This window comes from Priapulus caudatus, unplaced genomic scaffold, assembly GCF_000485595.1.
Source record: "Priapulus caudatus unplaced genomic scaffold, Priapulus_caudatus-5.0.1 Scaffold584, whole genome shotgun sequence".
Taxonomy (NCBI): domain Eukaryota; kingdom Metazoa; phylum Priapulida; class Priapulimorpha; order Priapulimorphida; family Priapulidae; genus Priapulus; species Priapulus caudatus.
Genome location: NW_014577645.1, coordinates 82,326 through 97,251, shown reverse-complemented (window position 1 = coordinate 97,251; position 14,926 = coordinate 82,326). Strand labels below are relative to the sequence as shown.

Genomic DNA, 14,926 nt, shown 5'->3' with positions numbered 1-14,926 from the left:
ACCACTGCATGAAAACAAAATTTTCGGTTTTTTCCCCTAGGGCGCTTCGCGCCTGCCAGCATTTTTTCGCTTCTCTCAGACGGTGAGGGTGAGACTCCCTGATTTTTTCCCCTGGCTAACAGGGTTGGCATGACACCATCAGTTGATCGTGCCGGCATCGGTTTACCGCGACCCACGCGAGAGATGACAGGATTATAGTGACAGGGAGTGCACCAGCATCTCACACACACCTCGATTAATTAATGACCTCGCTAATTAGCAAGCATGTCAATTTCATAATCCGCTGTTCCCACGTTGCCACGCGCGACCGCTCAGGTGTCTTGTGATAGGAGACAAGAGAGCACCAACGTTCACGAGCGGAGAATTTATCTCCCCTCATACCTAACATAGAGTGCTCGCCTCGCATGTGGAAGGTCGGGGGTTCAACTCCCGGCCGGGTCATACCAAAGACTTTGAAAAATGCGTAACACACGGCTTCTCTGCTTAATATTCAGCAAATAGAGATAGAGTGTGGCAAGTTAAATTGCAGTGCTACCAGTGGACTAACCCCCTACTGTAGCATTTACTGTGAAAGCAGCTCGGTGTTACTGAAACAAAGATAGGCACCGCCCTATGCGCCTATGTTCCACATAGGCGCGGGAAGAATTAAACTTTTTAACTTTTAACATACCTAACATACTACCTGGTGACTGGTGAGACAACATTAAATCCTATCAACAGCAGTAAGGAAGTAACTTACCGTATTTTCTGGCATAGAAAACTCAACCCCATTTTACAGAGCATATTTTTAGAAAAATATTTGTGTACTCAAGCATTTAATGTGTACTGAAATGTGTATAGAACTAGTTTTCTATTACATAAAGAACCTTTCCGAATTGCATAAAACACGCGAGTAAACACGGATACCTTTTTGGAGTGGGTCTATGACTCTATGTTACTATGTGGTTGTACAAACAAAAGTCGATAACTGCAGTGAAATGGTTTTACTTTAGAGGACTTTAGCATATATCAAGTTCATGGAGAGAACGAGCACCGAACGATGTGTTTGATGAGGTAAAGAGAGGGGAGGGGGAGAGGGGAGAAAGGGAGAGAGAGGGGGACAAAGAGGGAAGGGGAGAGAGAGAGAGAGGGGGAGGGAAGAAAGAAGGCGAGGGAAGAAAGAGGGGGAGAGGAGAGAGAGGGAGAGAGAGAGGGGTGGAGGGAGAGAAAGGAGGCGGGAGAGGCGAGAGAGGTGAGAGAGAGGGGGAGGCAAGAGGGGGAGAGAGCGCGCGATCGCAGCCAAGCCAAGAAAGGAAAACTACAGCAATGCTTAATGAAATGGTCAATGGACACTGTAGCTCCACCTTGGGTGGTATAGAAGAAGGAGGGATATATAAAGCAAGAGTATATTATGAGAAACTCCCATTATATAGCATATCTCCCATTATATACTTCTTGATAATGATATATGCATTCAAGTGTTTGATGCAAAGTAATATGTTTCAGATCTGAAAGTCTGAAATCTTTGACGAGAGATGCACTACCCTAAATGATCGCCATTTTGGATTTCAATATCGTGCAAATAAAAACAATAAAATATTCCCGTCAAATTACTGTAACGAAGAATCTAAAACACAATATTACACTATATAGGTTGTAGATTGTTAACCAGTTAGACGAAATAAACGTAAGTAGACGTTTGTCATCTCTCACATAGGAGTAACAACTTTTTGGGCTAGCCTTTACACATTCACATACCAAAATGTGGCGTGGCTCGAAAGTATGGTCGACTGGCGTGCCTCCAAAATAGGACGTTCAAGCCTCTCCCATAAGATTAACAACTGCATGCAATTTGAAACATGTGGGTCAAACGGTTCTGAGTATCGTTGACCGTTAGGCCAGGACACTGAAATGCATAGCGAATTGCCAAAATCTACCTAATTTGCATAATTAACAAAACAAAAAATCAAAACCTGTGTGATATGTTTTGGCGGCCAGTCCTCATTATTCACATACCAGAATTGAGCAAAATCAATTGAACCTGAACTGACTTATGCCATTTACATTTTGCAAAAAGTGAACCTGCCTCGAATGTAGGTCGACTGCGTGCTCCAAAATAGGACGTTCAAATCTCTCCAATAGGAGTAACAACTGTATGCAATTTGAAACATGTGGGTCAAACGGTTCTTGGGTTATCGTTGACCGTAGCCAAATAGTTGACAGACAGACGCGACAGACGGACGGACGCACGAACGAACCCATGGCAATAGCTCATCTTGACGATGTCAAGGCGAGCTAAAAATGAAATAAATTTTGTCCGAATACGATCCCTATGTAAATACTAAAGGCTAGTTAGTGGATAATGTAAACAGCAGCCACAACATGTGCACGCACGCACGCACGCACGCACTCACAAACACGCGAGCGGATGCTTTGGGTTTGCCAAACGGAAGCATCAACACACTTGGACCGACCGTATGGACTATCTATACACTTCAGGAGAATCATTGATTTGCAGGCTAGCAGTACCAATGCTTCCATAAACAGCAGTGCTTACTCGTACTGCATGCCACGGCAATCTTCATTTGCCAAAGATGTGTAACTACTTTATTGCTTCCAAGAAACGAGCTTTACGAAACGGCGGGCGAGGAACCTATCATCCTCAAAAAGCGAATTTCCTCACAATGAGATGCAACGTTGCCACGTGGAAAGAAACTAAATCCGCAACTAATACTACAATCAATACAACCAATACGGGCAAGCTAGGCTTCAATAGAATAACTGTTAGCAGAAGCCTTGTTATAGTCCAAAACATCAACCATCCTGAAGGAGCGTTCTCGCTGTTATATATCCTCCGCTCTTCGCTCGCCGATTTCAAAACAATCTAAAGCCAGCTATCCGGATAAAGATGTCTACATTAACCTTGAACGGATTTTTTGCTGTTCGACTTTTTACTGGCAATTGAAATCGTAACCGCGGGTGTATACTGCCCGCACACACGCCGCACGCTGCGTATATGCGTCACAAACATGGAAGGACTACGAGATGCAGATCCCGATACGACGCAGTTTTATACATGCCGCCTCGAGCATTTCCATTACACTGAGCATATTTATTTCCTCGAGGGCCATCAATCGTAAACGTTACCGGCCTCCTTCCAATCCAAGTCGCCTAAACGACAGCACGACCAAGATATATATTCTAAACGGTCTCTCAAAAGTCGTTCGTGTGATCAACCCGAACTGGGCAATATTTCGATGCGTGCATATACCGCATGGAATGATATTTCTCGGGGATAACCCTACAGCTTCCGTAGAGATGTAGCGCGTCTAGGCGTCTGCCTTTAGCGCGTGCTGTTTATTCATGTAGCAGCTCACGTGCGCGTGCTTCATACACGCATACATTCACTAACTACAGACTCTCACGTTGTATACCTCGCAGCTCCTATGCCACGTGTTAGAACCCGCGCACGCCGCACGCCACGCACGCACGCACGCACAACCGACATGCACTGTCAGCGGCAACAAGGACATGTATCCTACTAGGGGTTAATTAAAGACAATTTGTCATCATTAACCCTCGCATGCTACACAGGCGTTAACCTATATATGTGTGATCTACGAAAGCTTGCTAGTTTGGGCTAACAACACGCGTGAGCCGCGCCTACACGCGCCCACGCACGCACGGCCCCGCGCACGCCGCGCACGCATGTACGCCACGCACACTAGCTCACATGCTCCGGCCTAATAACAACATTAATAATTATAACTCGGATTATAATTACATGATAGTAACCTGCAGCTGTGTGTACAATGAAGGCACGCCGCAGTGCTATCAGGCATAATTTGTCTCCTCATCCTCTTTAATATGCTGCGGCAGTGCAGATGAAGATGCTGCACGCAAGTGCTTGCTGAACTTGGCGAAATTTGCTTTGCTGTACTCCAACAGTCAGACACTCAATCGCCGTACTGACTCGCAATCATGCGTTATTAAAAACGGTTGGTTTAAAAATGCATCCTTTGATTTATAAAACTACAGAACTTTACTAGCGAATATTGACTATATAGGTGTCTGTATGTCCCATCAGACGTACTGCCATATTTCATAAAATTGCAATGATAATTATCCGGCAACATAAAAAAAGCAATATAAATTTGATTTATCTTTTTTCATGGATATACATGTCCTTATCTGAAGAAGCCACGCAACGTGTGTGCACGGGTGCGTGCATGCGTGTATGTGTGTGCACGCGCATGTACGACGGGTGCGTGCATGCGTGTATGTGTGTGTACGCGCGCATGTACGACGGTGCGTGCATGCGTGTATGTGTGTGTGCGCGCGCATGTGTGGAAGTGAGCATGGATGATTGAACCTGGTATAGTTGCATGTAGCCTCCCTACCCATGAAGCTTTTCGCTCTGCGTGCGTGCACCCTTCTAGTTCCCTGTGGGGAGCGAAGGGGTTACACAGGGAGAGCTAGTGTCAGATCTGTGGCAGAGTAAAGGGTTACACAGGTAGAGCTAGTGTCAGATCTGTGGCAGAGTAAAGGTTACACAGGAGAGCTAGTGTAGATCTGTGCAGAGTAAAAGGGTTACACAGGGAGAGCTAGTGTCAGATCTGTGGCAGAGTAAAGGGTTACACAGGTAGAGCTAGGTGTCAGATCTGTGCAGAGTAAAGGTTACACAGAGTAGAAGCTAGTGTCAGATCTGTGGCAGAGTAAAGGGTTTACACAGGGAGAGCTAGTGTCAGATCTGTGGCAGGAGTAAAGGGTTACACAGGTAGAGCTAGTGTCAGATCTGTGGGCAGATAAAGGGTTACACAGGTAGAGCTAGGTGTCAGATTCTGTGCAGAGTAAAGGTTACACAGGGAGAGCTAGTGTCAGATCTGTGGCAGAGTAAAGGTTTACACAGGTAGAGCTAGTGTCAGATCTGTTGGCCAGAGTAAAGGGTTACACGGGTAGAACTAGTGTCAGATCTGTGGCAGAGTAAAGGGTTACACGGGTAGAACTAGTGTCAGATCTGTGGCAGAGTAAAGGGTTACACAGGTACAGCTAGTGTCATAGTAAAGGGTTACACAGATAGAGCTAGTGTCAGATCTGTGGCAGAGTAAAGGGTTACACAGGTAGAGCTTAGTGTCAGATCTGTGGCAGAGTTAAAGGGTTACACAGGTAGGCTAGTGTCAGATCTGTGGCAGAGTAAAGGTTACACAGGTAGAGCTAGTGTCAAAGGGGGGAAATCGTGGTGGCCCAGACTAAAGGTTACACAGGTAGAGCTAGTGTCAGATCTTGTGGCAGAGTGAAGCGGTACACAGGTAGAGCTAGTGTTCAGATCTGTTGGCAGAGTAAAGCGGTTACACAGGAGACTAGTGTCAGATCTGTGCAGAGTAAGAGTTACACAGGGTAGAGCTAGTGTCAGATCTGTGCAGAGTAAAGGGTTACACAGGTAGAGCTATGTGTCAGATCTGTGGCAGAGTAAAGGCGTTACACAGGTAGAGCTAGTGTCAGATCTGTGGCAGAGTAAAGGTTACACAGCGGAGAGCTAGTGTCAGCATCTGGGCAGAGTAAAGGGTTACACAGGTAGAGCTAGTGTCAGATCTGTGGCAGAGTAAAGGGTTACACAGGTAGAGCTAGTGTCAGATCTGTGGCAGAGTAAAGGGTTACACAGGTAGAGCTAGTGTCAGATCGTGCAGAGTAAAGGCTTACACAGGTAGAGCTAGTGTCAGATCTGCGGCCAGAGTAAAAGGGTTACCACAGGTAGGCTAGTGTCAGATCTCGGCAGAGTAAAGGGTTACACAGGTAGAACTAGTTATTCAGATCTGTGGCAGAGTAAAGGATTACACAGGTAGAGCTAAATGTACGATCTGTGGCCAGAGTAAAGGGATTACACACGTTAGAGCTAGTGGCAGAGTAAAGGGTTACACAGGTAGAGCCAGTGTCAGATCTGTGGCAGAGTAAAGGGTTACACAAGTAGAGCTAGTGTCAGAGTAAAGGGTTACACAGGTAGAGCTAGTGTCAGAGTAAAGGGTTACACAGGTAGAGCTAGTGTCAGATATGTGGCAGATAAGGGTACACAGGTAGAGTAGTGTCAGATCTGTGGCAGAAGTAAAAGGCGTTACACAGGTAGAGCTAGTGTCAGATCTGCTGGCAGGTGAAGCGGTTACACATAGGTAGAGCCTAGTGTCAGACCTGTGGCAGAGTGAAGGGTTACACAGGTAGCAGCTAGTGTCAGATCTGTGCAGAGTAAAGGGTTACACAGGTAGAACTAGTGTCAGATCTGTGGCAGAGTAAAGGGTTACACAGGTAGAGCTAATGTACGATCTGTGGCAGAGTAAAGGATTACACACGTAGAGCTAGTGGCAGAGTAAGGGTTACACAGGTAGAGCCAGTGTTCAGATCTGCTGCAGAGTAAAGGGTTACACGGTGTGATAGAACTAGTGTCAGATCTGTGGCAGAGTAAAGGGTTACACGGGTAGAACTAGTGTCAGATCTGTGGCAGAGTAAAGGGGTTACACAGGTACAGCTAGTGTCATAGTAAAGGTTACACAGTAGAGCTAGGTCAGATCTGTGGCAGAGTAAAGTTACACAGTAGAGCTAGTGTCCAGATCTGGGCAGATAAAGGGTTACACAGGTAGAGCTAGTGTCAGATCTGTGGCCAGAGTATAAGAGTTACACAGGTAGAGCTAGTGTCAGATCTTGGGCAGAGTAAAGGGTTACACAGGTAGAGCTAGTGTCAATCTGTTGGCCAGAGTGAAGGTTACACAGGTAGAGCTAGTGTCAGATCTGTGGCAGAGTAAAGCGGTACACAGGGAGAGCTAGTGTCAAGATCTGTGGCCAGAGTAAAGAGTTACACAGGTAGAGCTAGTGTCAGATCTGTGGCAAGTAAAGCGGTTACACAGGTAGAGCTAGTGTCAGATCTGTGGCAGTAGTAAAGGGTTACACAGGTTAGAGCTAGTGTCAGATCTGTGGCAGAGTAAAGGGTTACACAGGGAGAGCTAGTGTCAGATCTGTGGCAGAGTAAAGGGTTACACAGTAGAGCTAGTGTCAGATCTGTGGCAGAGTAAAGGGTTACCACAGTAGAGCTAGTGTCAGATCTGTGGCAGAGTAAAGGTTACACAGGTAGAGCTAGTGTCAGATCGGTGCAGAGTAAAGGTTACACAGGTAGAGCTAGTGTCAGACTGCTGCGGCCAGAGTAAAGGGTTACACAGGTAGACGCTTAGTGTCAGATTCTTGCCGGCAGAGTAAAGGGTTACACAGGTAGAAACTAGTATCAGATCTGTGGCAGAGTTAAAGGATTACACAGGTAGAGCTAATGCTACGATCTGCTGGCAGAGTAAAGCGATTACACACGTAGCAGTAGCTGCCAGAGTAAAGGTTACACAGGTAGAGCCAGTGTCAGATCTGTGGCAGAGTAAAGGGTTACACAAGTAGAGCTAGTGTCAGAGTAAAGGGTTACACAGGTAGAGCTAGTGTCTCGCAGGTAAGGAGTTACACAGGTAGGAGGCTTAGTGTCAGATCTGCTGCAGAGTAAAGGGTTACACAGGTAGAGCTAGTGTCAGATCTGTGGCCCCAGAGTAAAGTTACACAGGTAGAGCTAGTGTCAGATCTGTGCAGAGTGAAGGTTACACAGGTAACTAGTGTCAGACCTGTGGCAGAGTGAAGGGTTACACAGTAGAGCTAGTGTCAGATCTGGGCAGAGTAAAAGGGTTACACAGGTAGAACTAGTGTCAGATCTGTGGCAGAGTAAAGGGTTACACAGGTAGAGCTAATGTACGATCTGTGGCAGAGTAAAGGATTACACACGTAGAGCTAGTGGCAGAGTAAAGGGTTACACAGGTAGAGCCAGTGTCAGATCTGTGGCAGAGTAAAGGCGTTACACAGGTAGAGCTAGCTGTCAGCATCTGATGGCAGAGTAAAGGGTTACACAGGTAGAGCTAGATGTCAGATCTGTGTGCAGAGTAAAGGGTTACACAGAGATATAGGCAGATAGCTAGTGTCAGATGTAAAGGGCTTACACAGGTAAGAGTAGTGTCAGAGTAAAGGTTACACAGGTAGAGCTAGTAGGTCACATCATGTGCCCAGAGTAAAGGGTTACAAGCGATGTCAGAGTTAAAGGCTTAAAGAGGCTGAGCTAGTGGCAGAGTAAAGGGTTACACAGGTAGAGCCAGTGTCAGCTCTGTGGCAGAGTAAAGGGTTACACAAGTAGAGCTAGTGTCAGAGCTAAAGGGCTTACACAGGTGACTAGTGGCCCAGAGGTAAAGAGTTACACAGGTAGAGCTAGTGTCAGATCTGTGGCAGAGTAAAGGGTTACACAGGTAGAGCTAGTGTCAGATCTGTGGCAGAGTAAAGGGTTACACAGGTAGAGCTAGTGTCAGATCTGTGGCAGAGTAAAGGATTACACAAGCAGAGCAAGTGTGAGGTCTGTGGCAGAGTAAAGAGTTACACAGGTAGAGCTAGTGTCAGAGTAAAGGGTTGTTACACAAGCAGAGCAAGTGTGAGGTCTGTGGTGGGGCAAACGGCTGCACACGAAGAGCTATGTCACATGCACTCACGTGCGTCTATGGCTGTGTGTAAGATATTTTGCATAATTACAATTTAAATGTTCAGTACACGTAGAGAGTAGGAGCACGGCACATGATAGCAACATTATAAATTCAAATTTAGAGTAGAATATTGCCAAATGAAGTACGCATATCCCGACTTACAGCATGGGCTGACACAAGACATCTACGTAGATCGCACTAGGCCCTTTGCCGCATTCATCCATTCGGCTTACAGCTTAGTTACATGTCAGCATCGAAGCTAGTGATGACCAGATTTCACTGTCACACCACCGCTAGATTTCCATCTAAATCTGGACATGCTACAGCTTTAACACTTGACACATAGCAATTAAATCAATTTCGCGCGCTTCATGAAAGGCAATTGATTGGAACAATCGCCAGTGCTATATCGCACGCCGCGGCTGAGCAACGGCATGTGTCGTGAGCAGCAACCACACGCTAGCACCCAAATACGTGCTTGTCTGCATAGGCACGCACGCACGCAGGCGAGCAAGCGTGCCACGCCGCCTGCAATACCCACTGCGAGAGTAAATACGGCGCGAGAAAACCCGCCGCAGTGACTTAACGATAATGTTATTGACGTTCGAAATCGCGCGGCTCGTCGAGATTCGTCCTCCCCCCCCCACCCCGCCGGCCGCCATCGTTTGCCGCGAACTCTCACGGAAATGTCGAACTCTCGCGTAAATGCTGCGACTATCAAGGAAACGCGAGTAAACAAGCGCAGAGTAAAGCCTGGGACACACAATGCGAATTTATTCGCACGTCCGCAGCGAATATATCAAACATGTTTGATCGCTGCGAGTTTCGGTGCGGATGAAATTCGCAGCGAAATTCGCCCGCGCTTGAGCGGACACACCTTGCGAATTTCGCTGCGATTTTATATGGGACACACCATGCGAATTTATTCGCACGTCCGCAGCATAAATATCAAACATGTTTGATCGCTCCGAGTTTCGGTGCGGATGAAATTCGCAGTGAAATTCGCCCGCGCTTGAGTGGACACACCATGCGAATTTCGCTGTGGACGTGCAAATAGATTTGCATGGTGTGGCTCCCGCTTAAGCCATTAATAAAGTTGACGCTCACCTCGTCGCACCCACTCGCCATTGTGCACGTTGAGCACGGTGCCCATGAGGTGGCTGGTCCGATGCCGCGCCTGCCAGAGAAACTCCATCGCTCGATGCGCCTTCTCCTCGAATATCGGCTCTCCTGCAAACGGCAGACAATCAGAGATCGGGGTTATAGACTCATCATAACATCAGAAGTAGATAATAGGAAACATTCCCTATTATCTACTTCTGATAACATCATACTAATATTATTGTATCATAATATTAGACGTAATCACGAGACACGGCAACGAGCACAGACACGAAGCGGAGAAAAGCCGAGCGCGTGCGAGAACGGAATTTCCTCGCCGACGGTCGCGCGACCCTTACTTGGGAATTTTATAGTGGATGTTTTTACGAAGTGGCTGGAGGTACGGCGGCCGTCGTCCGTTCAAGCCCCTTTTTGGCATTTGTTTGAGGGCTGAGGCAATTATTTGCGATCTTCTGATGTAAAGTTTACAATAATGTTCATTTTAATACCATTCCTAACTCTCAAATCGTGAATTTATTTTCCAAGGCATTATTTCGAAATCTGCTGCCATCCGCTGTCATCTTTGTCTCGTTAAGTATGAAAGCGAATGGACTCCCGTACCTCCAGCCTCGTAAATCGTGGATACAGCTGCCGTACCTCCAGCCACGGCCATGTTTTTAAGAGCCGGCGTTAGCGGAATGCGACAGCCTAAGCCGGGCACGGTCGCAATTTTCATCGAATAGTTTTCCCTGCGTCGAGAAACTGCCATCCGCAAAATTCGTCACAACGCAGGCCGCAATTCCCGCTAAGATGGAGCCACGCGATTAGAATTCCGTGCCGACAAGACAGCGCCGTCGACCTCATCCCACGTCAATATTTAATAGCCGGTCGCTCCCGCGGAACGCATTTATACCGGCGTCGCGAGTGCACGGCATAAGCGGAGAATCCGCACAACGAGGCACCTAGCTGAGCCGCATCTCTCCCCATCCGTGTTCATCTCGCCAAGTAATGGCTATTACTAGAGCAGCTCAGCAGTTGCAGCGGCGGCGGCGGCACTAACAGCCCGATGTGTGGCTTCAGTTTCACAGCCCCAGACAATATTAACAGCCCCAGACAATATTAACAGCCCCAGACAATATTAACAGCCCCAGACAATATTAACAGCCCCAGACAATATTAACAGCCCCAGACAATATTAACAGCCCCGCACAATATTAACAGCCCCAGACAATATTAACAGCCCAACACAATATTAACAGCCCCACACAATATTAACAGCCCCGTACAATACTAACACTAACAGTGCCGCACAATATTAACAGCCTCACACAATATTAACAGCACCTGACAATATTAACAGCCCCAGACAATATTAACAGCCCCACACAATATTAACAGCCCCACACAATATTAACAGCCCCGTACAATACTAACACTAACAGTGCCGCACAATATTAACAGCCTCACACAATATTAACAGCCCCAGACAATATTAACAGCCCCAGACAATATTAACAGCCCCACACAATATTAACAGCCCCACAGCAGATGCTGTCGCCTCCACGACAGTTGTTATTGATGCTGCCCACCCACACGCATAATTTACCAAGCCACAGGTGTGCTAGTCACATGCTAACAGACAAGTTTACCACGTCATTAGCTTGTATTATAGCTCTCCCGCCTACAATTCACATATCACTCGCCACGTAGACAGGTAGACTCGTTAACCACATCTTTATAGCAATTAAGTCTAACCACAGTTACACATAACGAGATTTAACCTTCTGTCCTGGGATGCAGTTTCTATCCATTCTACGCATCAAGCAATACGTCTTATTAATTATACATCGCGACAGACTAGTATTATTAACAAATTTGCTGATCGAGTTACTAGGTCATTTATATTCATAATATCATACAGCAATGCATCACGTGCGGCCTGGATTGCCATAGTGATCAATCAATAAATGCTGGTGGAATTCATATACTCAGATAAGAAGTCACTGCTTTGTCTTGCACGTTTACTTATGATTGTCATTTATTTTCAGCCTCTTCTGCTGCATCACAAATGTCAACTCTGGTCCCAAACTAGGAAATCACCACATGCCATGCGTTCGTAAAACCAACAAGGGGATAAATGCCATGTAAGCATTACGACTGACATCAACTCGCATCGCTGTAAACTTACAGACATTCAAAACCTTTAACGGCCACATTAATAATAGATGGCCGATGTTATTCACTCTTAAAATCCTCTGAGTGAATTACAAGACTCTATAAACGTACACAAATTTCAGCCGGCACGTCTCCCGAGTACTCGAAGCCAAGGCATCAACTACAGTTTCTGACAGCTATACATCACCTGTGAGTCTACTCAGGGCTGCAAATTCCAGCACCATGGTCCCAGCGCAGGCAGTGCAAGTTTCGTGCTCCACCTTGTGCAAGCCCTTCAGACCGTACCTCAAATTCACCTGAAAAAGAAATACCCACACACACACACTGTGATGTGTATCGAAACAGCAATTCCTCTTGCTTGTTACAGAATCTCTGCATTACTTCGCTTCTGCTATTTTTAAGCTCTTTTGGTAGATAGTAATGTAAATGCACATATCACAAGTTAAATTGCCCGTCTGTACGCTACAGAAAGAGAGCTTCGCAGGGACTGAGCAGTTACTGTAATGCCATGGCATGAATAACTAGGTGTCTGTCTACCGTGCGAATGCTAGCTACATCAAATATCATCACTCTGGCATGATTTACGCCTGCCATCATATAGAACTTTATTGCCGGCAAGCATAACAAGGTGCTTCCATAAAACCGACGCATTCGCGACACTTGTTAGCGTCGAAATATTGCAAGCGTTATGAAATAAACCGTCACCATGGAAACACACATTTGCTATTTTAGAAGCTGCAGAAATTAATCACTAACTACACACGTGGTCATTCAGAATCGTGTGAGTGGGTGCCTTTCCTGGCATTGTTGACATTTACCCTTGGCAGTGGCATGCCCGATGTCGTATTGAAGGCCGGCAGTAGTCTATATCCGAGATCCTTCGCAAGCAGAAGCAGCTCGTCCCTGTACCACACCATGCGCCCCCTGGTGTCCCGCAGCATGGCAGCAAACACGTGACCGCTAATCAGGCCCCTAAACAATAGTACAGTAGGTTATGGTCCCGTCGTCGACATGTGTGAGCATCTTGTTCTTCCTTCGCAGCCATGAATGCAATTTGCCTAGATTGAAATTATGTACATGCCCAAGTAAGCACTGGTAAGTGGTAACCGTGGCCCAAGGGAACACAGTCGCACTGATTGATCAGATTTTTACATCATAGTGTGCAATTCGATGGATTTGCGTGGATTTCATCTTCCACAAGTACATGGCATGTCAATCTAAATGTGCATAGAGTAACAATAATATATATATATATATATATATATATATAGACAGTCTTGGCATGTAGGTAACTCGAATTACAACAGATTATTGCAGACCCGGAAGCAGTATAAATAATATATGAAAATGTCTTTTCTTAATACAATATCATATAATAGTGACTTTCACATATCAAGCAAAACAGATTCAATATCTATTTCCAACATTTAATAGATAGTATCCCGTAAAACGGCAACCACGATATTTATAGAGGCACTAAAAAAAATTCAAAACAGCATTATTAAAACTAAGATAGTAAGCTCAGTTTTTTAACGAGAAAAATTCACTTGTGACTTGAGGAGGTGGTTCAGAGAGGCCAATTTAATTCTCAAGTTATGAGCTAAGGAATTTAGGATACACCCACTACGATATTAAATAGCAGATAGAGAACATTTTTTTAAATTATAAACAGCCAAACTTTAGAACGGAGGAAATCAAAATACCATTTTTTGATGGACGAAAGATAAAGGAGGATCATGATACTTATGCTCATAGGGTCTATGTCCCCCAGGGTACTGCCGGAACGTACCCTGGTAACTATCTGATATGGTTAGAGTTAGGGTTAGGGTTAGGGAGTAGGCGTAGGCGTAGGCGACTCCCTAGACTCGTTAGTGGAGTAGGCGAGGTACGGTCCGGCATATTAGATAGTACCAGGGTACGTTCCGACAGTACCCTGGGGGACATAGACCCTCTCAGCGATACTTACCCCATCACCCTAATGTTGGTCTCAAAGACGGACACTACAACGTCGGTTTCAAACGTAACATCACGAATTACTAGCTTAGTGGCGCTCTCAAACTCATCAAAGTCTCCCAGAACAATGAGGGTATCCAGCGTGTCAATCAGTGACAACGAAAAACTGCAAACAGCAAATTAGCAAAATCGTAAATCAAGATACGACCCGCCGATCGATGAACACACGACATACCCATAATTAAAAACGTGGCATACAAATTTTTTTGGGGGGGCCGAGTGGTTTAAGAGTCATCTGATTAAACATTCCCAATTTACATAGTAACATGCTCTCACAATAGAGACAAAATGCAATATACATAAGAGGTATCAAACTGATTAGATAGAGGCAATTGCACTTCCCAGTGTGTATGTACAAAAGACCATGTTGACTTAACCTAGAGGTTGCCATAATGTGTAACATTCGATATAGAAGTAGCAAGTACTATGCAAATCAGGACATTAGTACCAGGACACCAATGTGTAAACGTGTGAGCACTTAGATATTAGTTAGGTATCGTTTTATCGAAACATTCACTCGAATGAATGGTTCAACATGATCAAACACCTTAAACTTACACACCTGCAACATAAAATGCAACACAGCTGTCACGTTAAGCAGGGTGCGAACTGCGAAATTAACGCGAGTCCAGAGTCAAATACTCCCTGATTTGACATATGCAGGAGTCCGTGTGACTCCCTGAAAATTCTGATATACTAACGAGTTCGTACCAGAGCACGGCCTCGCGGAATTGCCGTATTTTTATGTCCAAATACAATTTGGCAGACGTGCAACCGCATGAATAAGTTCAAAATAAGCACACGCGCTATTGTTAAAATCTTTGGCTTTGAACTTCAGACTGTGGACTCCCTCGTTTTGAGGGTAGGGACTCCGTTGGACTTCCTTGTTCAAAAGTTAATTTCTACCCCTGTTAATTTGTCATTATTAACCCCTGATATTATATATATATATATATATATATATATATATATATATATATATAGAGAGAGAGAGAGAGAGAGAGAGAGAGAGAGAGAGAGAGAGAGATAGAGAGAGAGAGAGAGAGATAGAGAGTAGAAGTAGTAAGTAGAGTAAAGGTAAAGTTAAAGTAAAAGTTAAGGTTAAAAGTTTAAACTTAATT

The 14,926-nt window shown here is 45.4% G+C and overlaps 1 protein-coding gene across 1 annotated transcript in view; it reads right to left on the bottom strand.

Annotated features, from left to right (window-relative positions):
- The window catches only part of LOC106811862 (ER degradation-enhancing alpha-mannosidase-like protein 3), a 68,715-nt gene that overhangs the window by 39,345 nt on the left and 14,444 nt on the right, over positions 1 to 14,926 (bottom strand). Inside the window, exons 4-7 of the mRNA XM_014815581.1 lie at positions 13,759 to 13,911; positions 12,611 to 12,764; positions 11,980 to 12,088; positions 9,624 to 9,746 (exon numbers count right to left, since the gene is read on the bottom strand). Coding sequence (XP_014671067.1) covers positions 9,624 to 9,746; positions 11,980 to 12,088; positions 12,611 to 12,764; positions 13,759 to 13,911 — 539 coding nt within the window. The remainder of the gene's footprint in view (positions 1 to 9,623; positions 9,747 to 11,979; positions 12,089 to 12,610; positions 12,765 to 13,758; positions 13,912 to 14,926) is intronic.